Raw genomic sequence first — 21,927 nt, 5'->3', positions numbered from 1 at the left:
AAAACATTACTGTTCACCAAAACGATGGGAAGCATATTTCGCAAATGAGTTTACACACAATGAACATTTTTCAAACACATGACGGATCATCCGTTTCAAGTCTTTTAGTTTTGTATGCGATGCTTTAAGGACTCCACACAGTGTACACGAATTACAGTGTGTTCTTTGTCTTGTAAACAGGGCAGTGGGTGTGCAAACTTATCTGATGGTGTTAGAGAGCAATGAATGGATTCTTTCAGTTTGGTAAAGCTGGCGAGGTTATTTTGTGCTGGATAATAACTGTTAAATCTGGGCCTAAGTTGAAAACTGTTCATTTAAGACCATGATAAGTGGGTTGGTTAATCTTTTTTTCTTTTCTTTAGCAGTTGTCAGCGTCCCCCATTCAGCAATTAAGTCTTACTTCTGTACCAGAAATGTTTCTGACTTTCTTTCAAAGATGGCAGCTCTTCTATAGGTGTTAAAATTTGTAGATTGTGCAGCTAATAGCAGGTTCTGTTGACAGATTCTCACACCTGAGCTGTGGATCTCTGCAACTCCTCCAGAGTAACCATGGGCCTCCCGGTTGTTTCTCCGATTAAAGGTTTGTTTTACCCGTCTGTTGGTTTTGGTGTTTGACTATTTGTTGAGCAGATTTTACTTGGGGGGCTGATTTTATAATGAAATGCACAGAGATTTGTGAAAACATGAAAACATTTGAGTGGCTTTAAGCCTGGCAGCACAATAAAATACACAGTCGATTTTGTACATAATGTTGTCGAGTTCAGCTTTTGCTCCTAATATGTCATGCTGTTTCCCCTACATAGAAATACTTTGATTTTCACAAAGCTATCCAAAGTTTCATCAACAAACACAGGACAGACGTAAGCAAAGCCTTCTTCTGCTTTTACCCACGTAGTTTCAGTTTTGTGTTTGGTCAATCCCCACTTTTCCACAACAAGCCATGAAAACAGAAGTGTGAATGAAATCTCAAACTCACCCTTCACCAGGCGCTCGAGGCGACACTAATTTTAGACGTTTCAGTATCTCTGACGCCAAATTATCAGCGAAGACGCCGCCCCTGGACTGCACAGATCTCTCGTTCTTCACTCTGGGACATTCGGGTCTTTGTCACAAGACACCTTGGTTCATTAAAAAGATGCTCAACAGAATCAACAGAACATTGTGGCATGAATGTTTGTACCTAAAAGAAGGACTTCAACTAAGAGCTAGATTGTTTTCACATATCACAAGGCTGTGTTATTGTTTGGGACATTTTACACACGTATTTATGAAACAAACTAAACTGACGAAGGAGCTAGAGAGGCCGTGTTTTGCTTTGTTATTTAACGAACACAGCATTTTCAGTTTTAAGAGTTTATTGATTAGAGATCTGACTGTAAAATCTATTTTGCTCTCTATGAACAAAGGAAAGTGAGAAAGTGTCTTTGTGAATGCATCCGCCTTTTATAGCACGACCCTAATTAATTGGTAAAGGATTGAAATGAGGCGAGGAGCTGAGATAATCCTTGTTGCACGAGGACTATCTCAGCAGCGAGGTCAGTGCGTAGGAAAGAGGACGAGCCACACTTTCAAGCAGACACCAAACCACCAACATGCAGCTATTAATCCCAACTTCCTCTCTGAAAAAGCAGGTGTTTTTCACAGAGAAAGCCTTATTTTTCCTAATAATTATTATTCCGAGAATCGTTTCACTTGAGTTACTGTAACAATTGAAGGTTTGCTAGAGAACATGTCAGTAATAAAGTGAAGGACAAATTTTAAACAGGGAATTTATTAATGATATATGGTGGTGGCAGCATAACGCTGGGGTTATGCTTTCCCTTTTTATGGAGTTTGTTGAAAACCGGGGCAGAGGTTCCTTTTGCGGCAGGGAGACAAATCCAGACACAAATCCAAGTGAGAATTTGTGGCAAAATAGATCAACTGAGCTTGATCTGTCGGTCGATTGCATCATGAAACATCAAAGTCAAAGAAATGTGCTGACACAGCTTTATTCACACCAGATTCACATGGGGTACACTGCAGAGTTTGGGAAGGCCTGATGACAGAAAAGAGTCTTTTTCCAAATTATGGTGCGTTGTCATGAACATCTGATGAATTTTATCGTCTGAATTGCCAAAGCTGTGTTTCATCTTGACATTTAAATTTGGTAATCACTGAGTATTACAGAGAACAAGGAAGCAAGATGGCCAAGCGTTAAAGGTTCAGATATGTGACTTTTAAAAAACGTGTTTCTATGTATTTGTTGAAACTGTCACTATGTCGTGACAGTATAGTGTGAGACAGAAAACTGCCTTCTCCCAGTAAATTAGAAACAACCAATCAGAGCCAGGAGGAGGGTCTAAGCGCTGTCAATCATGGCACGCACACTGCTGTGTTGTATCAGAACCTGGAAATATTTGTCATGTTACAGTGAGTTGTTACTTTGCCGTTAACAGATTTAGCAGCGCTTTCACGAGGTTGAATGACAGCGCTAAGACCCTCCTCCTCCTCCTCCGAGCTCTGATTGGTTGCTTTTTTTTATTATCGGGGGCGCTGCAATTCTTCAGACGGCAATACCAGCGCCGGGAGGAAGTGGAGGAGCCTGGTCTTCTCACCTATTATCTGTCTCGTATTATACTGCCACAACATGGTGACAGTTTCAACAAATATGGAAAAAACAAATAATAATAAAAAAAAGTCATAAAAGTTAAACTCTTGATTCTATTGGTCTGTGTCTGTCTGTCTTTGTAGGTTTGTGGATTCAAGCGTCCTTATCAGATGCCTGACAAAGTTCATCTTCCTCCTTTTTACCTGAATTAGTAGCAGCTCTTTTCGTGGTTCTCGTTAAATGGTTCTCATATTTAAGGCTGTCATAAACATATTTGGCATAATGGGGTATATTGGTCACTAAAACGCATAATTTAAACAGCATTTTTTAAATACATGGCATGTACTTAATAAAATAAAACAAAACATGACATGTTACTTCCTGTTATTTACAGGGCTAAAATTGCATACTTCATTTATTTTGTGGGGAAATAGTGCTGTACGCTTCCTCCATATCTGCTTTTCTCAAAGTCGCGTAGGTGTCTGCTTCTTCACGCGATTCCTTCCGCTGTTTTCTGCTCCTGCAAACACAGAAAAAAAATCTTCATTCTTCACATCCAAAGCTTGCTCTGATAATTCAAGATAGGCAGTTCATTTCTCACTGAAACATATTTCTATCCTTACCTTTGGTAAATACAGATGAAAACAGCGACAAAAACCAGGTTCAGAGCGAAACACACTCCTGTTAGCCCGGGCAGAGCTGAGTGACACCCTTCGCTTGATTCTGGAAAAGCTAAAAAAAAATTATCAAATTGCAGAAGATTAACAATGAAGGTTTTTCTTTTGTACCTACGAACAATAGGGATAAAATGAAAACAAAACTTTTGATTACTCACAGTTCACCCTGGCGGGCTCTGTGACGTTTTGAATCGGGATTGGACTTTCCACCTCACCAAGTTCATTTCTGCTCATGCATTTGACAGTGGCGTTGTGATATTTCGCTGCAGGCATGGTGAGGGTGCTGCTTACTCTCTGAGCGTCACTAAAACTGGTCACCGAGTGATCTGTGAGGGTTCCCAAAGGCCAAAAGACTGGTGGCAGAGGATTGCCCCAGCTGGTGCACACACAGACCAGCAGCTCCCCTTTCACTGTGCAGTGAGAGCTGTTCAGGATTCTGGGTGAGACTGAAGACAGCAGAGGAAGAAACAGAGAAGGGGGAAAAAGAATCTACATATGATTAAACTATGAGCAGAATATTTTATAAAGGCTGTAATCTCTTACATTTCACAGTCAAGGTGACAGTTGTCTCAGCAACTTCGTGACCATATGTTGCCGTACATGTGATGTTGGTGTTGTGATCATCCGCCGTTGGATTGACTAATATATATTTATAATTTTGTTTACGTCGAGATCCAAATCTCATTTGCCACCGCGTGTGATCAGAATCATCAAAGTAACTGTCTTTCCTTCTAGATTGTCCATCAGCATTTGTCCATTTCCAAAACAAAAACACTTCACCAGTGCATGGCATCGGAGCCGAGCAGGTCAGTTGGGTACGTTGTCCTTCCACCATCAGACGAGACACAACAATTGGTGTAGTTAACGCTGCAAACAACAACAACAACAAAAAAACAAATTAGCATTTTGCACATAGGTTGCATTTTTATTGAAGCAAATCATGTCCAAAGTCATCTGAATCAAATGAAAAAGAAAGATCAGAGCAAAGTAAATGTCTTAATCTTTGAGGCAAGAGTAATCACTCACCAGAAACGGAAATGTGAATCCTTTTAGGGAAAACAAACGTCTGATTACATCCCCATTTAAGTTTGACGCCGTACTTGTATTCTCCAGATGGAGGCGTAGTTATTGAGAAAATATCCTTTACATCATGATTCATGTTATTGACAACTTTTGTATCAACAACATTTGATGGATCTCCTTTAAATAACATCTTCTTGTACGGGACTGTGACTTTGTCTCGAGGAAAAGTCACTTCATGTGGGATCCGAATACAGTCAGTAGACTGCACTGTAATGTGCTCGGTTACATTAATGTAAAAATCCGAGTCATCGAGAGTTTCTAAAGAAGACAGAAAGACAATATAAATTATTAATGTTCTGTCAAGTGCTTATTACTTATTTTATTAATTTTGTTTAAACTTACCGGGGATACACTGAAACTGGCAGCTGGTGGTTCTTAGAAGAATCCATAAAATTACAAGAAAGGTCAAAGCCATTTTCCTGTCTTGGTAAAACTGTTGGAAAGTAGTAAAAAAAAAAAAAGTAAAATTAGATCTCCAAAAAATAATTCCAGCTTAAAACGTAGAGATGCAGCATGTAGATCTAATGCACCACAAAGGTCTTAATAAACTCTTAATGAAGACCGTTTTATCTCCTGAAGCCGTATTACTTCAGTGGAAGTGATCTGTTACAATGAGCTGCGAAATATTGGACTGCCTGTATTCATGAAAAAGGGGAAGGTCTTTCTATCGAGAAGAAAAACGCATGTTCTATTTAAGTCATTAAAAAGTTTCAGTTCTTTTCAGTGACTAAAATAAGAATAAAAGAATACCTGTGAAAGCAAATATATAAGAGCTACAATAAAACAGATTTGATCAAAGAAAGTTCATGACATGCTTTAACGGTCCAGTCAAAGTCCAGACCTAAATCTAGCTTTGAGCCTGGGGAAAGACTTGAACATTTTGGCTTGCAGTTATCTCCTCTCAATTCAGCTTGGCTTGAGCTGTTTTTCTAAAGAGGAATGAAAACATAAAAAATCTGTCAGAAAAAAAATGCAACATAAACAAAGAGTCTTACAGTTGCAAGTTCCAATATATGCATGCCACACTTTTCAGTTCTTTCCATGTAAAAAGGCTATGAGTCCTTTTTCTTATACTTTATGTTCATTTATCACATAACCCCTAAAATAAAAGATTTGTGGTTGTATGTTTAAAGTGGTGTGAAAAGCCTGACAGCATCATAGATGAGAAAACTTAAAGAAATGTGCAGACATCCACTTTATTTACAGTAGTTTGCACCAATAAAATTATCTACAGATTACAGGATGAATATTACGCCATAGTTATGTTCAGGGGTGAAAGTAAGGGGGTACAGAGGGGTACTGCATACCCCCAAAAGATTTAGCGGCGGCACGCAGTACCCTCAAGAAAATGGAGCGGCTGTCTGCTGTAAAGAATCAACGGGTGCACGCAGCCGTGAGTGCGTCCGCTGATTAGACATGACTGACTGGTTATTCTAACAATGACCAGTCTAAAACAGTGGGTTTTAACCTTTTTTGACGTACCAAACCCACCAGTTTCATATGCGCATTCACTGAACCCTTCTAATAAGTAAAATATCGCCAGCGCTGCTGGAAACTGAGCCAATCAGTGCTCCTCCGCAGCACTGATTGGCTCAGCAATGTAACGTGATCCTTTGCAGCAAGTGATGGCAAAGCGGGGCGTCATCACGACTTTACACAGGTGTGTCTTTACCTCCGCGGCAGAGGCTCCGCCGAACCCCTGGGGTTCGATCGAACCCAGGCCAAGAACCACTGGTCTAAAACACGACTTAATAAGTTAATAAATAGCTTTTTTCTCACTTCATATTGTTTCTGAACTGTTCGTGATATGCTAGACCCTCAATTCTCCACCTTTTGCCCCCCTCGGAGTTCGAAGCTTTGTCAACTGCCAGCCTTTAAGGTAGTCCGCTACAACATTGTTTGTTACAAAATATCCAAAGTAAAAGCAAAGAGAGATGAACTAATTGTATTTCATGTAATTAGGTTCAATTACAACAACACATCGCAGCTTGAGAACACCGCTATGACCAGAGATTTCATTTAATTTAACATGAGAGTGCTTGCGCGTTTATCTCCAAAACACAGTGGTTGCCAAGGGGATTGGTGCGTTCGATTAAATAGACTGGGTCATTTTGCAAAGGTGGTGCAGTAATACTGAAAACCTCCGCTTGCTTTGGGACAGGACGAACAATAAATCATTTACCATCTACAAACCTTTATATAAAAACCGCGAGAACAACTAAATTGTTAAAAAAATTCAAACGAAATCGAAACTTGACCAGCATGCAGAGAAAAATAACGTCCTTATTCAAAAGAAAAGATAGGGAGACCGGAGCTGAGAAGATACCCGACAAAATAAAAAAAAGCAGCTGATGAAGATTTTGAGCAATCCGAGAGTCAGGGTGAGGAGACGCCACGTCACGAAGATGAAGTGGAACAAACAGGTCATGATGCTAGGCCTACTCATTATCCTTCTGCCTGGACACAGGAACAATAGAACCAGATTAAAATCAGAAATGAATGGTTATATGCCAGAAATGGCAAACTGGGATGCAGTCCATGCCATGATGTTCAAAATACACACACACACACACACACACACACACACACACACATATATATATATATATACAGGTGCTGGTCATAAAATTAGAATATTGTGATAAAGTTCATTATTTTCCATAATGTCATGATAAAAATTAAATTGTCATATATTTTAGATTCATTGCACACCAACTGAAATATTTCAGGTCTTTTATTGTTTTAATTTTGATGATTTTGGCAAACAGCTCATGAAAACCCAAAATCCCTGTCTCAAAAAATTAGAATATTATGAAAAGGTTCTCTGAACGAGCAATAAAAATAATCATCTGAATCAACAAAGTAACTCTAAACACCTGAAAAAGATTCCTGAGGCCTTTAAAAACTCCCAGCCTGGTTCATTACTCAAAACTGCAGTCATGGGTCAGATTGCTGACCTGACTGCTGTCCAGAAGGCCATCACTGACATCCTCAAGCAAGAGGGTGAGAAACAGAAAGAAATTTCTGAACGAATCGGCTGTTTGCAGAGTGTTATATCAAGGCACCTCAGTGGGAAGTCAGTAGGAAGGAAAAAGTGTGGCAGAAAACGCTACACAACGAGAAGAGGTGACCGGACCCTGAGGAAGATTGTGGAGAAGGGCCGATTCCAGACCAAATTAAATTTTCATCTCCATAAAACTTTTCAGCAGATGGAAGCATGAAGTGCTCCAAAATCTTCTGATAGCTGCTGCATTGATCCTGCCCTTGATAAAACACAGTGGACCAACACCAGCAGCTGACATGGCACCCAGACCATCACTGACTGTGGGTACTTGACACTGGACTTCTGGCATTTTGGCATTTCCTTCTCCCCAGTCTTCCTCCAGAGTCTGGCACTTTGATTTCCGAATGACATGCAAAGTTTGCTTTCATCCGAAAAAAGTACTTTGGACCACTGAACAACAGTGGTCCAAAGTGCTGCTTCTCTGTAGCCCAGGTCAGGCGCTTCTGCCGCTGTTTCTGGTTCAAAAGTGGCTTGACCTTTGACCTGGGGAATGCGGCACCTGTAGCCCATTTCCTGCACACGCCTGTGCACGGTGGCTCTGGATGTTTCTACTCCAGACTCAGTCCACTGCTTCCCCCAAGGTCTGGAATCGGCCCTTCTCCACAATCTTCCTCAGGGTCCGGTCACCTCTTCTCGTTGTGCAGCGTTTTCTGCCACACTTTTTCCTTCCTACTGACTTCCCACTGAGGTGCCTTGATATAACACTCTGCAAACAGCCGATTTGTTCAGAAATTTCTTTCCGTTTCTCACCCTCTTGCTTGAGGATGTCAGTGATGGCCTTCTGGACAGCAGTCAGGTCAGCAGTCTGACCCATGATTGCGGTTTTGAGTAATGAACCAGGCTGGGAGTTTTTAAAGGCCTCAGGAATCTTTTTCAGGTGTTTAGAGTTACTTTGTTGATTCAGATGATTATTTTTATTGCTCGTTCAGAGAACCTTTTCATAATATTCTAATTTTTTGAGACAGGGATTTTGGGTTTTCATGAGCTGTTTGCCAAAATCATCAAAATTAAAACAATAAAAGACCTGAAATATTTCAGTTGGTGTGCAATGAATCTAAAATATATGACAATTTAATTTTTATCATGACATTATGGAAAATAATGAACTTTATCACAATATTCTAATTTTATGACCAGCACCTGTATATATGAGAGAGAGAGAGAAATTTTTTTGTCACAGTACCCCCAAGAATTTAAAACTACTTTCACCCCTGGTTATGTTACACAATGATAATGTGAAATGAGAGTAAGACATGAGATACTGAGAAGATCTGATGTAAAAAAAGAACAAAACTCAGTATGAACTCTTACAACAGCTCAACAGTTCCTCACTTTCAATACTATTCATTATGATTAAAGTTTCAATATTTATTCACTTTTGTGTAAAACACATAAAGTAGCCATCATACTGTTTTTTCAAAACAAACCTCTGATGCTGTCATGGAGTCAGGCCTGGTGCTCCACAGAAATTACAAACAGGCTGACTTAAACATCTCTTGAAACATTTTGAAGGCTGTTTGTTTGACAGGATTTCATTTAGGAGCATCAGAGTAAAATGAACTGAATAAAAATTCACATCACACTTTGTAGATATGAATTTGTTGAACATGTATCATTTCCTTTTTATTTTATTTTTCTTGGTCTATGTCCTTGTAGATCATATAGAAGCTTCGTTGTAACGTAAATTGCATAAATGTGAATATTACTGAAAAGCTATTGATAGAATATTTATCTGCTGTACAATTTTGTTTTGCATTTTCTTTGCTCAAGTGCCTTGAAGCATCTCGGTAGCAAAAAAAAAAAAGGACATTGGTTCACACTTGCAGGCTTCGTTTGGGTTTTGCGGAGATGACGCTGTATTCTTCCTCCACGTCTGCCTTTTTCAGAGACATGTAAGTGTTAATCTCTTCGCTCTGTTGCTTCTGCTTTTTGTTCCTTCTGCAAATAAGGAAGAATTTGCAAAATGTTATTCGTTTTTTTTTTGTTTTTTGTTTTTTGTTCCGACAAACTGGCGTGGGCTGCTAAAAATCAAGTTTTGTCTTACCTTTGACAAATGTGGATAATCAGGGCGGTAATGAAGACCAGGTTGAGAGAGAAACACAGCCCAGCTATCCAGGGAAGAGCTGAATCCATCCCCTTCCTTCTGCCTGGAACAGATGGAGGAATCAGTTTGGCCTGGATTTAATTAGTGCAACCTTTTTTTTTTTTTTTAAATCACAACCATGCTCCCAAACCGCGACTGCATGGGATACTCACTGTTTGGCTCCGCGCTCTCTCCAGAGTTATGGATTATAATTGAGGTTTCAGCCAGACCGCGTTCATTGCTGCTGGTGCATTTTACAGTGGCGTTATGGTATTCGGACGCAGGCATTGTGAAAGTGCTTCGTACTGTCTGGGCAGTCCTCACGCTAGTCACTGAGAAAGCCGTGAGGTTTTCCGAAGGCCAGGAGATCGGTGGCAGAGGATTCCCCCGACTGATGCACACGCAGACCAGCAGCTCGCCTTTAACCAGGCAGTGGGAGTCATTCGAGATCTTAGGTTTGACTGAAAGAAAGACGCACAAACAAAAAGGAAAAAAGTAAAGTTAGTTATGGAGAGCAATATAATGAGCCATAATGTGTCGGTATGTCAAACTTCTTACATTTCACGTGCAAAGTGACCGTTGTTTCCGTGCGGTCGTTGTCGTATTCGGCCGCACACGTGATGTTGGTGTTGTGATGATGTGCTGTGGGATTAATGCGCAATGTGTATCTGTATCCAAAAATCAGCTGATCAAGTGTCCAGTAGCGATAGTCTTCGAGTACCGTAGCTTGTCCGTCGGCCTTCGTCCATTTCCAGGAAACTCTGAGTGCTTGAGAGCACGGCTTGGGGACGCTGCAGATCAGCTCAGAGCGTTCCTCCGTCAGAGGAGGAACCAAAACAGTCGGCTTTGTTGCCAACGCTGAAAGTGAACACGTTTAAAGTGAGCACATTTAGCATGATGCAAGGTTGTTTTATTGAAGAAAGACAACAAAAAGTGGTATTTTTTGTTGTTGTTGTAATTTTAAGGCTCTAAAGTTTAACGCATTATCACTGTGTGCAGACAAAACAAACAAACAAAAAACACAGCTGGATTAAATTTCTTCTTTTTTTTATTTCAGTTCAGTTTAAATGTACAGTTTACAGCACTTTGAGAGAAGGAGGGGAGCTTCAACCAAAGACCCGGTCAAAAATGGTGACAACGAGCCTCGGCAACCTAAACTGACTTCACTGAACATCTTTGACAGAATATAACAAGAAATAGTAAGTTAATATATTTTCAGCTTAGTTTAGATTTTTTGTTCCTAGAAATAGATTTAACAGCTAGTATAAGCGCATAGTATAAGCACAGTCAAGACCAAAGTGGTCTCCCACTGTCCTAAACTATCTCTAGTCTCAACCGCATCGTTGCTCTTTAATCAAAGGCTACTTTATGAATCTTTATGTCGTTATCGCAGCTCAATTTGGTAGTTATTTACCCAGAATTCTTTAAAACATGAGACACAGGGAATACTGATGAAAACTAGGTTGTTGGCTAGCTTTGGTAAATTTACATTTTGTTTATAGTAAATGATGATTCTTCACACAGGAAGTGGAGGGAGGATGTGGTGCACCCTTCATGATCTTCCTGTGTGAACTTTGTTAGCTTTAACTGATAATTAATTTGCAGGGTTAAACTAATGAAAAATTGTAACGAACAAATTTTTATGAGCAAGTCAGATTATGGTCAAACCCACAGCCAAATTCAAAGTGATGACTTTTTTTTTTTAATTTTTTTTAGAAAGTACAGAAAACCCCCCCCCCAGCTACCACCAATAAACATTTAGCAACAATAAAATCTATTACTTACGTAAAACAGAGATGTGGACTCTCTTTGGGAAAGTGTAAGTTTGATTACACCCCCATTCCAGTTTGAAGCCATAATCATATTCTCCACATGGAAGATATTTTATCCAGAATAAATCTTCTTTGTCAGAATCTGCGTCGTAGACAACTTTTTTATCAACGACGTTTGACGGATCACCCTGAAATAACATCTTTTTGTACGGGGCTGCCACTTTGTCTCGTGGAAATGTCACCTTGTGTGGGATTTCGATGCAGTCGATGGACTCCACTCTGATGAGTTCTGTCACGTTGACTGAAAACTTTGTCTCATCGACAGTTTCTGTGGACAACGGAGAAGATCGTTTTCTGCTTGTATTAAATGCTGAAGATTTCTATTTAATGCTACAGACATTTACAGCACAGTTTCAAACCTGGGATGCAATTAATTTGACAGCTGCTGGGTCCGAGGAAAACACAGAGTATTGCAAAGCGGAGTGAAGTCATTTTACTTGTGATGGTTTGCCTGTAGAAAAATGACAGAAGAAATATTCTTGTCTCAAGACAAACAGCTAAGTTTCCGATTAAATTATGTAATTTTTTAACGTAACATTTTTAGGCAGACATTTTACTCATGCATTTCACTCACCCCTATAAAAATCACCTCTTATTGCTCGTTGCTGTCCTCTGAAGCAGTCAGTGGTTTCATTTATGGGAAGGGTCATAAACTTGCTGAACAGTCAACACTTTCTGAAGAAACGGAAGTTGGTATCACATGGGTCCTGTGAAGTATTTATGTCAAAAAGGAATTCAAAGAGGAAGCAAGACGGAACAGTTTTCTTTCAAAATATGGCACAAATGTTGAATGTGATCTAAATGTATCCCATGTACTGCAGCAGAAGCCATTAATTTGATGAGTTTAGTTATTGTACTAATATTAATAATAAGCAATATCAACAATATCCAACAAAATGTTAATTTACAACGCGGTTCAAATTAGTTGAATTCGCGTCACAATAAGTTTAAGCTGATTTTATCCTTAATAAACCTCAATCTTCACAGTTGGATCTATTCCTGATGTTGGTTGAACTTTTTAGAAGAGATGTTCTTTTTACTGTCATGTTTTGTTCTGAGCTGCCATCATGTATTTAGAGTGTTTTGACAAATCACTTTACCGTGATTCTCTTTTTACCGACCACTGGATCAACAGGTGATTCTGAGCAAAACTGTCCGGTTGTCTTGGAGTGACTCCCTGCCAAGAGCGGTCTGCGGCAAAGCACAATCAGAATGTGACGTGATATATTTTTTGTTTGCGAAACCGAAGGTTGTAAATCTTTTCTGCATGAAGCGTTTGCAGCTTGTGCTGGAAATCCGAGTTTGAAGCGGTCGTTCATTTCTGAGCTCGGGAGACAACTTTGTAAAGTCTAAAACTCCAAATGGTTAATGCCGTTAACAGTTTGGATGAGGGCAATTCAGAATGCCCCCGTTAAAATGTGTACATGCACATTTCCAGCAAGCATTACCAATATTAAGCATTCAACACTTCAATATTTTTTTCCAGTAAATGTATGTCTGAGCAGGCTGTTGACAAAAAAAAAAAAATCACCTATTTTGGTGAAAAAAGAGAGAGAGAGAGTAATAATATTAATCTGCAAATACATTTTTTTTTAAAAATCCTTAAATTATGTTTTAAGGTGTAATGAGTCAGGGAGTAAATACTGAACAAATCAATAAAGCTGCAAAAAGGCGTCTTGTCCACTTTTTGTTTCTCTTTCCTGTATCCCACCAGCAGGTCTGGTTCCAGAAACAAAGAGCTCTTTCAAAATTCACCATATTGGCGTAATATCCTCATTGTGTCACAGTTCTTGGGTGTTAGTTTCCGTTTGTATGTGATCATCCCTCTTGTGGGTTACTTAGGTTTCACAGGTCTTACCAAATTCTGTGTATTTCTCTGTTATCGTTTCTAAGGTGTTGCCATATTAGTTAATTTATTTAGGTTTAGTTTCTCTGTTTATTTTTGTGATCTGTTTCTATTATATTTCAATTACCTTCTCATAGACTGTTGTCAGTTTTGTTTTTATTTCCTTTGGTTTTCTAGATCTAGTCCTGTTTCAGCTGCTCTGTGGTAACTAGTCTCCCTCTGATTTTTTTCTTCTTTCTCCCTGCCCTAGCTGCACCACATTTCCTCTGGTCAGCTCCTCTGGTTGCCACTTTCCACACCTGCCAGAGTATTTAAGCTCCTGAATTTTCATTATTCTTTGTTGGATCACTATGCCTGACCTCTGGTGTGTCCACCTGCCTGTTGTTTTGTCCAAACGCCACATTTTGTTCAAAACCTGCAAGTTTCTTTATAGTTTAAGCTTTGGAATGTGGCATTTTGAGACAGGAATATAACTTTGCAAGGCTGTTTTTTGAGCATGTGAAACGACACACTTCATGTAATTTGAGGAGGAATGACTAGACAACTCTGCTGAGATATCCTTGATAACCATCTGAAGATTAACTTGTGGTGGATTTTTAAAACGGATCCCACAAAAACACAAACAAGGAAACTCAGTGGTTTTCACAGAAAGTGATTGAAGCTGCTGGTCTGACTTAAATAGGACTGAAAATCTAAGGAAAAAAACTGAATAGAGAGCGTATATGAGTCAATAAACTAGTTAAAAATCACTCTTGAACAATGTTAAGTCCATGTTCAATACCTCTATGAACCTAACATTCTGGAAATCTCCTAATCTATTTTTGACCTCAGTGTTATTTTGGTTGTCATTCACAAATAGAGCAGCGGACGTCCTTCCTGTTGCTCTTAGCAAAATATTACTCTACTGAGCAATTTCTTCCGTTTTCTTAAAAAACGCCCACACACACACAAATCAGTCAGTGAGATAAAATCCATATGACATGCACCACATCATAGTGAATAGCTTTACCATAAGCCGGCATGTGGTCGATATCCGTGACAAATATTAAAAGTGCTCTGACGAAAACCGATCCTCGCTGATTTCAAGCCTCATGCAGGCGATAATCTGCCACAAAGAAGGAATGTGAGTGGGTAAGGGTGTGTTTTGTGTATATAAACAGAACGGATGTCACCTCGAGGCTTGAAGCCATTAAGCGGCGAGCCAGTGGAGTTGAAACCCCCTGAGCTGTGGGATATCTGACCATCACCTGTTGACCCTGACCCGAGTCAACTGCGGGAAATTAGAAGTTGTTAGCATAAGGTAGGGAAATGGCAGGTATGGCCCTTAGCTGACAGGGGAAAAAAAGAGTAAATTAAGCAAGGGAGACCTTAAATTTCATGAAAAACACTTGCAGACTTGAATGTAGATGAGGGGACTGATATCAAGCCGTGGCCTACGAAGCTAGAAGCTGGAGGCAATTAGCTAACTTGTCTTTTGATCAGTAGGAAAGGTTTACCTTCCTAGTCACAGTTTCCAAATCCACCTATAGCTACAAAGCAGCTCACTCACTAACACACTCTCATTTGTTTAAACTTAATAAATGAGACCCAGAGGTCACTTAGGGGGGTGAAGGTAAAGCTCATTGTTGTATTATGGTACAGAAACTCATTTTGGGGGGCTGCTGGAAGTTGCTCTTTGACTGTTTGGTTTATTTGGATATTGAGTCAAAACTCCACAAATCTTCTGGTACGTATCAGTTTTTTAATTCATTTTAAGGTTTAAATGCTTTAGTTCCACCCTGTTAAGAGACAAAAGTTGTCCAACAGCGAGTGAAAGTGAATAAACGGTGAAGTTTAAAAGGAAATGAAAAGTGTCCTGGAACTGACCCCCGCTGATGGGTGATCGGGTCCAGTGCTTGGTATTCTGTTCTGAATCATTATACTTCATTCAGCTATGTGGTTACAATTACTCAAATTAAATATAGGTCAGAAATTAAAAAAAAGAATATTAATAGAATCCAATAGAAAAATCGTTCTGTGAAAAAGTGAATAATCTAGTGGGAAACTTAGCTGCTCTATTCAGATTCAAATAGAAACAGAAATAAATGCAAATTTAAACCTGAAATGTTCTAAACATTAGAATTTCAAGCTATTTAGATATGACTATATCATTGTTGTTAATTTAATTTTGTGGGACTCTGGATTTCTGGACACCAACTCATCTGACCATCATTATATTTATACTCAGCTGTTTCTCTCACAACTAATTAGCTCCCATACCAGCAGTGTACACACATGTTTATTTAAGGCAGAACTTAGATCAAACACACACACACACACACACACACACACACACACACGCACACACACACACACACACACACACACACACACACACACACACACGCACACACACACACACCCCAATAACATTTTGTTAAAATGTATTTTAATAAGTTGTTTGTTGACCACCAGGTTTACAGAGCTATCAAGACACTTTTGGAATAACTCTGAATATCTGATCACTCTTTCTTGGTATCATTTATTCAAATTGTTGTTTTTCAAAACTTTTTGAGGGCCCTGCTGGATGCTGCTCCCTCTTTTTTGTTTGGTATTTGGTTGATTATTATTATTTTAACAAGTTAGTTTTTTGTAGGGATTTTTTTTTCTTTTTTAGTTGGGCTCATATATTTTCAATAAGTCCTAAGTTGTGGATCTGAGAAGGTCATTTCAAAAAGTGTTTTTTTTTCTTTTTTCAAGGATTTCAGGTGAAGATATTTCAAAAACACAAGATCAAATTTATATTAAGTCATAAGTGTTTTAGAGTTTTCACGTTCATGCGCTTCATGCTCTAAATATTTTCGCTCCTTGTAGAGCAAACACTGGGAGAGTTGAGTCTGCAGTCTGATGCCTGACAGACATTGTCCCTCTGGCCAACTATACATTAAAAAAACCTTTCCTCAGTAACAATACAGCTTAGTGTGTGTCAAACGGGTAAGCGATCGATGCCCTGCTCCGTAGAGTCAGAGGAATCTCATCTCTCTATGGAGCTTTATATGGTAGGACAGGTGTGACAGAAATGTTAGTGGTTTGGAAGCATCAAGTCTGAAGGTGCTAAACCTTGAGCTTGCTAACCAGCCACTCGGGGGTGTGCAGCATGCGTTCGTATTGGGGTGGATTTCAGATCTGTGGGAAACACAGAGAGTAAAATAAAACACGGAGACAGAAATGAGGTGCAGTTCTGTACCCATATACTGAAGGTTATTCATCAGCAGGATCCTCAGAGCTTCCTATAAGTAGACCAACACCTCCATACTCCCTGGTGGATTGACATCAAATCCGTCTGGCCAGTTAAAATTTTACAGCTTTTAATAACCCAGCTACCAGGCAGCTGTCTCTGGCGATTCCTGTGTCACTTACCACCACAAGAGTAAAACCAATGTGTGTCACGGAGAAGATGGAGAAGTCTACAAATGCAAGGATTGGCACCCTGCCGGCTGGTCATTCTTCAGCTGAGAAAGAAAAATGGCTCCTTGCATCCAATGTACACACATTGGTAGCAAGAAGTCTACCAATGTGTTAGATGTTGTGTGGTGACTTCATCACAGATTTAGATGTGAAAAATATTTCTTTTTTTTTTTTTTTTTAACTGGGCCGAAAATGTAGAGCATGGTTATTCCAGTTCATCTTTGCTGAGCTGAAATTTTTACCAGTGAACATATCAACACTGTTAAACTCCTGTATAAAAATAGATTAGCACAGACTGTTTCTGTGGTGTGGATGGATGCTTGATGGTTGATGGGAAATCCATTTCTGAGAGAAACTTCGATGGAGAAATATCTCCCGGGTGTTTGCAGACCGTCTGTCTTGATCCACCGTCCATTCTGCAAAAAAAAAGTTTATCACCGTCTGATCTTTTTAAAGTCATTATCCCCATAAAATCTCTCACATTACTTAGTCGCAAGACCTGTCTCCTGCTTTTAGCGCGACCGAAACACTCGTGAGAAATTAATTATAATCCAGAAGTAAACAAGGATCAGTCACATTTCCCACAAATTAAAGACATTCGTAAACAAGAAAAAAAAATTATATTGCTACACACTGTATAAGCAATAAAGATATAAAAGCCAAATCTCTCTATTGAAACAGCCTAGAAGTCTTTGGATTAAAGATGTAGTTTAAAAGGCTGAGCTTCTTTGGTGTGAAACATTTCACAAATTGCAGTAATACCTGCAGGAGCATCAGTGATTGTTCATAAAGCTCTTATTTTTGAGTTGCCTCCCTCACGCTTCTGATCAACTCACCTGGTGCTTTTCAGCCATTCGGTTGGAAACAAATGTGGGGTTGAGTTAATTTATTCCTCGCCAGAAACTACTCCCTTCTTATTACACTTGGCAAATGTTTAAGAATTTTGCTTTTATTTTGAAACTTCATGACTGTCAGAAATAATATTAAATACACATATGAAAGACAGGCTGTCACAAGATGTCATTTTTTTGTACCTTTTGGTTTTTCAGTATAGAACTTAGAATTTCTATACTAAGTTCTATACTTAGTATAGAACTTAGTTCTATACTAACTTCTATACTAAGTATAGAACTTAGTATACTTATAGAACTTAGAACTTAAGTATAGAACTTAGAACTTAAGTTCTAAGTATAGAACTTAGAATTTCTAAGTTCTATACTGGAATATTTTTCCTCGATTATTCAATGCTAAAAGCAATAAAACCTATTCCAAGCTGTTTGACTAATGTTTACCTATTTACGTCTCCAAGCTTTCCTCCGGATCACTCAGCAGTCCTCGGCTTGCAGTGATCTCAGTGCTACAATAATAAACGCAACCATGAAAGGAGGAGATTAGGATACAGGGATCTTTTCTTGGCATTTTCTGACCCGACTTTTTTTTTTTTTTTTTTCCACCACAGTCACCATACGGTGAAATCCGAAGCGTCTTTGCTCAATTTCTTTCAGCGAGCCAGATTTCTTTTGTTTTGCTATTCGTATCCGATAAGACGACTCATAGGGAGGACGACGCTTGGTAACGTGACAGCGTAGTCCTGTTTTGGCTTTGCGGGATTGAACACAATACCTCACCCAATGAGAGCAGGAAAGAGGATGCTAAACCCCTGGGTTTAAAGGAATTCAGCAGCTTATGAAGCTTCGTACTGGCAGCAGGAGGTGGAGGAGGGAGCTGTGGGGGGGGGCTTAATCTTCCAGTGCAAGCCAACACAAGTTTCAGGTGGTCGAGCTCCTTGATCACTGCACCATGAGAACCACCTGAACGGTCAGTAATGGGGGGGAGGGTGGGAGCTGATGATAGGAGGAGTGTAAAAGTCCAGGATGTCATGGTAACCCCAACACTCACACGGCATCCCGCTATCTCAGCATCATTGACTTTCTAATTTATTGTCATTAAATTTATTCAATGTCGCTCTCTGTACAAGAGCGCCTCAACATAACTCACGCGAAGGCAACATCTGGCACGCAACAGGAGTATGCCGTCATGTGCTGCAGTTGTCGGTCTGTGGTTATAATTCAGTCTTTGCGTTCGTGACCTCTAACGAGCACAAATGTGTGTCCAATAATGTTGCGACCGTAAGACAGAAGGTTGGCAAACATGAAACCCAGATATGTCAAAAGTCATGGATCACTGCTATGACTGGAGAGTTCAAAACCAGTCAACCTGAGAGGCTGAGGGTCTGTCCAGGTGCTTCAGTGTTCAGGTTTGCTCAAACCGTGGCAGGGGGTCCAATTTATTATTTTTATTTTTTTGTAATACATCACCTTCTCGCATATTTGCAGAGAGGCCTACGCTGTAAATAATAGAACCTTGTAGGCAGTTTATAGATTTTATTTCTGAACATGTTGATTTATCTCCATTTCAGTGGTTTAGCTATGTCACACGTGAACATTTTCACATTTTATTTCATGCAACAACCACAATATTCAATGTATTTTATTTGGGCCTAATGGAAAAAGCAAAGGAACATTGGTCATGGTTGAGAGGAGGAGATGAATATATGGCAATACTTGGAGAAAACCTGATAAAGGTCTAAAAAGATCTAAGGCGAGAATGTAGATAAAAATAGGGATTCACTGAGTGTCACAATAGAAGAGTTTAAATCAATGACCTAAATATAAGATGTATAAATATAAAATTCAACAGAAAGCACTGAAAACAAAATCTATTACAGTGGAATGTAATGTGAAAAGAATGAAAGGGTTATGAATATTTTCGCAAGGCACCGTACTGAGTAAATTACTGACTGAGAGAGGAAAACATAAAACAAGCAGAACTAAAGATAAAATGAACAAAAAATGCTTTAAAGAAGACTGTCAGAGACAAAAACCACTACTGATAAAACAAAGTGTCATCGTTTTAGCTCTCAAAACCCACAGACATCTTCAAATTAAAATGCAAAACACAAGAGTGCATGACTTTTGACGATGTTGCACAATTGCTTCCATATGAAACTCAGTCAGTTTTTTTCTTCTTTTCCTTCAGATTCTAGCCTTTCCTGCATGCAGTCCAATTGGTGCAGTAAGGAAGCAAACATTACAACGTACTGACCTTCTGCTCTAAAAATATGGTCCATTCAATCGGCATAATGATTGCTATGGTGGCTTGAATAAAATTGTGTGTGTTATGTCTTGATGGCTACCTGACCGCAGGAGGTTTCTGCTAAGAAACACTTGCAGGTGTAGTTTTGCTTGTCATTGTCTCGGTGTGGAGACGGGTTCGGGATTTTTATCCGGGAATTGGCAGAACCAATTTCTTCCTGAGGATTAAGCCACAGCGTTGTGTATCCGCCGGTGCAGAGCTTGCTCAGCAGCAGCAGGTGCGTTTGCATTTCTGGACTCTTGTGACCGGAACAGCAGCAAAAACCTACTTCTGTCCATGCTTCAGTCAGGCGCCTTGATAAACCCATGTGTGGTGCCGTGTCCTATTCAAAGTTAAGAGCTTCTATGGACAATACAGGCTCAATTAATTAATTAATTTGTGGGCTTACCAACACGATGAAGGAATGTGCTACCTGCCAAAAATAACGTGGATCAAAACAGATCTTTTAAGCAACAGATCTCACTTAGATTTTTTTTTTTTAATTTAGCTGATTCCAGTTTTTAACAACTTAACAGATGACAACAAGCTCTTTGCAACTCTGTATGAATGGAAGCAAAGACTTTGTTCACTTATCGACTAAAGTACTTTTTTTTTTTCTTCTTTTTACTTAGTCTGACTCATAGTGATAATTTAATCTCTCACAGTGGGTTGTTGATGTCAAGATGCCTGCACACCAAAACATGGTGACACCTGGTTGTCGGCGTCTCACAGAGAAAGTCTCTTCCATTAACAATAACATCCATCAACTAATGAGGACATTAACTACACTTAACCCAAATGAGCTATCCAGTGAAGTCGTACGGACAACCTTACGATGCAGAAAGGACGATAAAGCCATGCATCGTAAGTTTCCATGTATATTGGACATAGGAATCTGCTAACTGCAAGCTTCTTTAACTATAAAATAGTCTAATTGGTCCCTCTTGGGTAGGGGTGCCTGCTTGGGACAACTCATTTCATCCTGCCCATTAATTTTACATAAGTTTACATGTAATTAAACTTATGTAATTACATAAAATTAAATTACATTAATTTTACATGTAATTTTAAGTGGCTGGGGGTGGAGGCAGAATGAGTGAAATAAGAACCACCCTGTCAGAGACTGTGTCCTGGACAAATGTAAAATCATCAGTATTTGATGTATGATTGCGCATAGGCCATACCATGACCATGACATATCTGTATTTAAATCTCCTTTTTATTCATCTTGGGGGGGAAAAAATCGAAGAAAGTTTTTGTTTTTTCTTTCTTTTTTCTTTTTTTCCCCGCAAGATCATCATCAAAAGGAATACTGTGTGTGAATCACTTATACCCCATTATGTCATAGTAGACTTCACTTCTTGAACTGAATATAATGATTGAGAAGCACCTGTATGCAGGCCACTGAAACATAAATTCCTGGTGATGAGACTGAGTTGTTTTTTTTTTTTTCCCGGGTTGCGTCTGATTTTCCTCACATCGCCTGGTCTTTACTCCGAATCATTTAAGCCCCCATGTGTGGCGGTGTGCGCACACTCACCATTGGCTCCGGATCTTGTAGGGGCGTTGCTTCACCGTTATTGAGAGCTTTGGGTGCACCGAGGGGTGCTGAAGAGGATGGCCAGGGGAAAGCTTACTTGGCACTGATCCCTCCTTTCAGTAAAACACTGCGGTTTACATTTGGCAGCAGTATTTTTTATTTATTTTTTTTGTAATGGAGTCTGAGGGAGGTGGGGGGTAGTGGGGGGGGGAGAGAGAGACGAGAGGATGAATGTGTCATAAACGCGGATAATTTTGCAGAGGGCAGCGGGTGCACGTTTTCGGCAATGCGATGAGGCCAATGCACTTTGCAAGAGTTGCGCTGCAGAGAGCCTCCGCGGATCCCACGACCTGTTGCTGACAAGCCGGGGAATAAGGAGAAGCAGACGGAGAAGTCGGGGTGGAGGGGGAGAGTCGCGCCGCGCCGCTCGGTAGGGTACTGCCTTGGACGGACTCTACGTGGAGGAAATCATGCATCTTGCAATCTGGCTGGTTGGACTAACGTGTCATTTGTCAGCACTCGCCAGGGAAACTCTGCAGTACCGATTGCATCCGAAACAAGGTAGGTCTGACTCGAATCGCCTCGCTCGTCACAGGTCGCAAACGCTGTCATTCATTACGGCGACACCTT

At 39.8% G+C, this 21,927-nt stretch overlaps 3 protein-coding genes across 3 annotated transcripts in view; 1 reads left to right on the top strand and 2 right to left on the bottom strand.

Moving 5' to 3' along the window:
- Positions 1-1,975: 1,975 nt before the first annotated feature.
- Positions 1,976-5,396, bottom strand: LOC106909803 (uncharacterized). Its single transcript, XM_014976272.2, has 6 exons — positions 4,693-5,396; positions 4,294-4,608; positions 3,811-4,134; positions 3,426-3,713; positions 3,214-3,322; positions 1,976-3,110 (listed from the first exon to the last, which is right to left on the bottom strand). Exons 1-6 carry the CDS (start codon positions 4,763-4,765, stop codon positions 3,002-3,004), a joined length of 1,218 nt encoding a protein of 405 aa, XP_014831758.2. The 5' UTR covers positions 4,766-5,396; the 3' UTR covers positions 1,976-3,001.
- Positions 5,397-8,761: 3,365 nt separating this feature from the next.
- Positions 8,762-11,983, bottom strand: LOC106904342 (uncharacterized). The gene is made up of 7 exons (XM_088006474.1): positions 11,904-11,983; positions 11,689-11,780; positions 11,283-11,597; positions 10,056-10,355; positions 9,671-9,958; positions 9,459-9,561; positions 8,762-9,352 (listed from the first exon to the last, which is right to left on the bottom strand). The coding sequence occupies exons 2-7, from the start codon at positions 11,759-11,761 to the stop codon at positions 9,229-9,231; spliced, it is 1,203 nt and encodes a 400-aa protein (XP_087862600.1). The 5' UTR covers positions 11,762-11,780; positions 11,904-11,983; the 3' UTR covers positions 8,762-9,228.
- Positions 11,984-19,914: 7,931 nt separating this feature from the next.
- LOC106907901 (A disintegrin and metalloproteinase with thrombospondin motifs 20) overlaps positions 19,915-21,927 on the top strand; it is a 91,704-nt gene continuing 89,691 nt past the window's right edge. The window contains exon 1 of the mRNA XM_088006473.1: positions 19,915-21,858. Within this exon, the coding sequence (XP_087862599.1) occupies positions 21,768-21,858 (91 nt within the window). The 5' untranslated portion in view covers positions 19,915-21,767. The remainder of the gene's footprint in view (positions 21,859-21,927) is intronic.

The sequence above is a fragment of the Poecilia mexicana genome, unplaced genomic scaffold (genome assembly GCF_051168715.1).
Source record: "Poecilia mexicana isolate PSO_F unplaced genomic scaffold, ASM5116871v1 scaffold_6, whole genome shotgun sequence".
In the NCBI taxonomy this organism is placed as follows: Eukaryota; Metazoa; Chordata; class Actinopteri; order Cyprinodontiformes; family Poeciliidae; genus Poecilia; species Poecilia mexicana.
The sequence above is the reverse complement of the archived record's forward strand: the minus strand, read 5'-3'. Positions and strand labels throughout refer to the sequence as shown.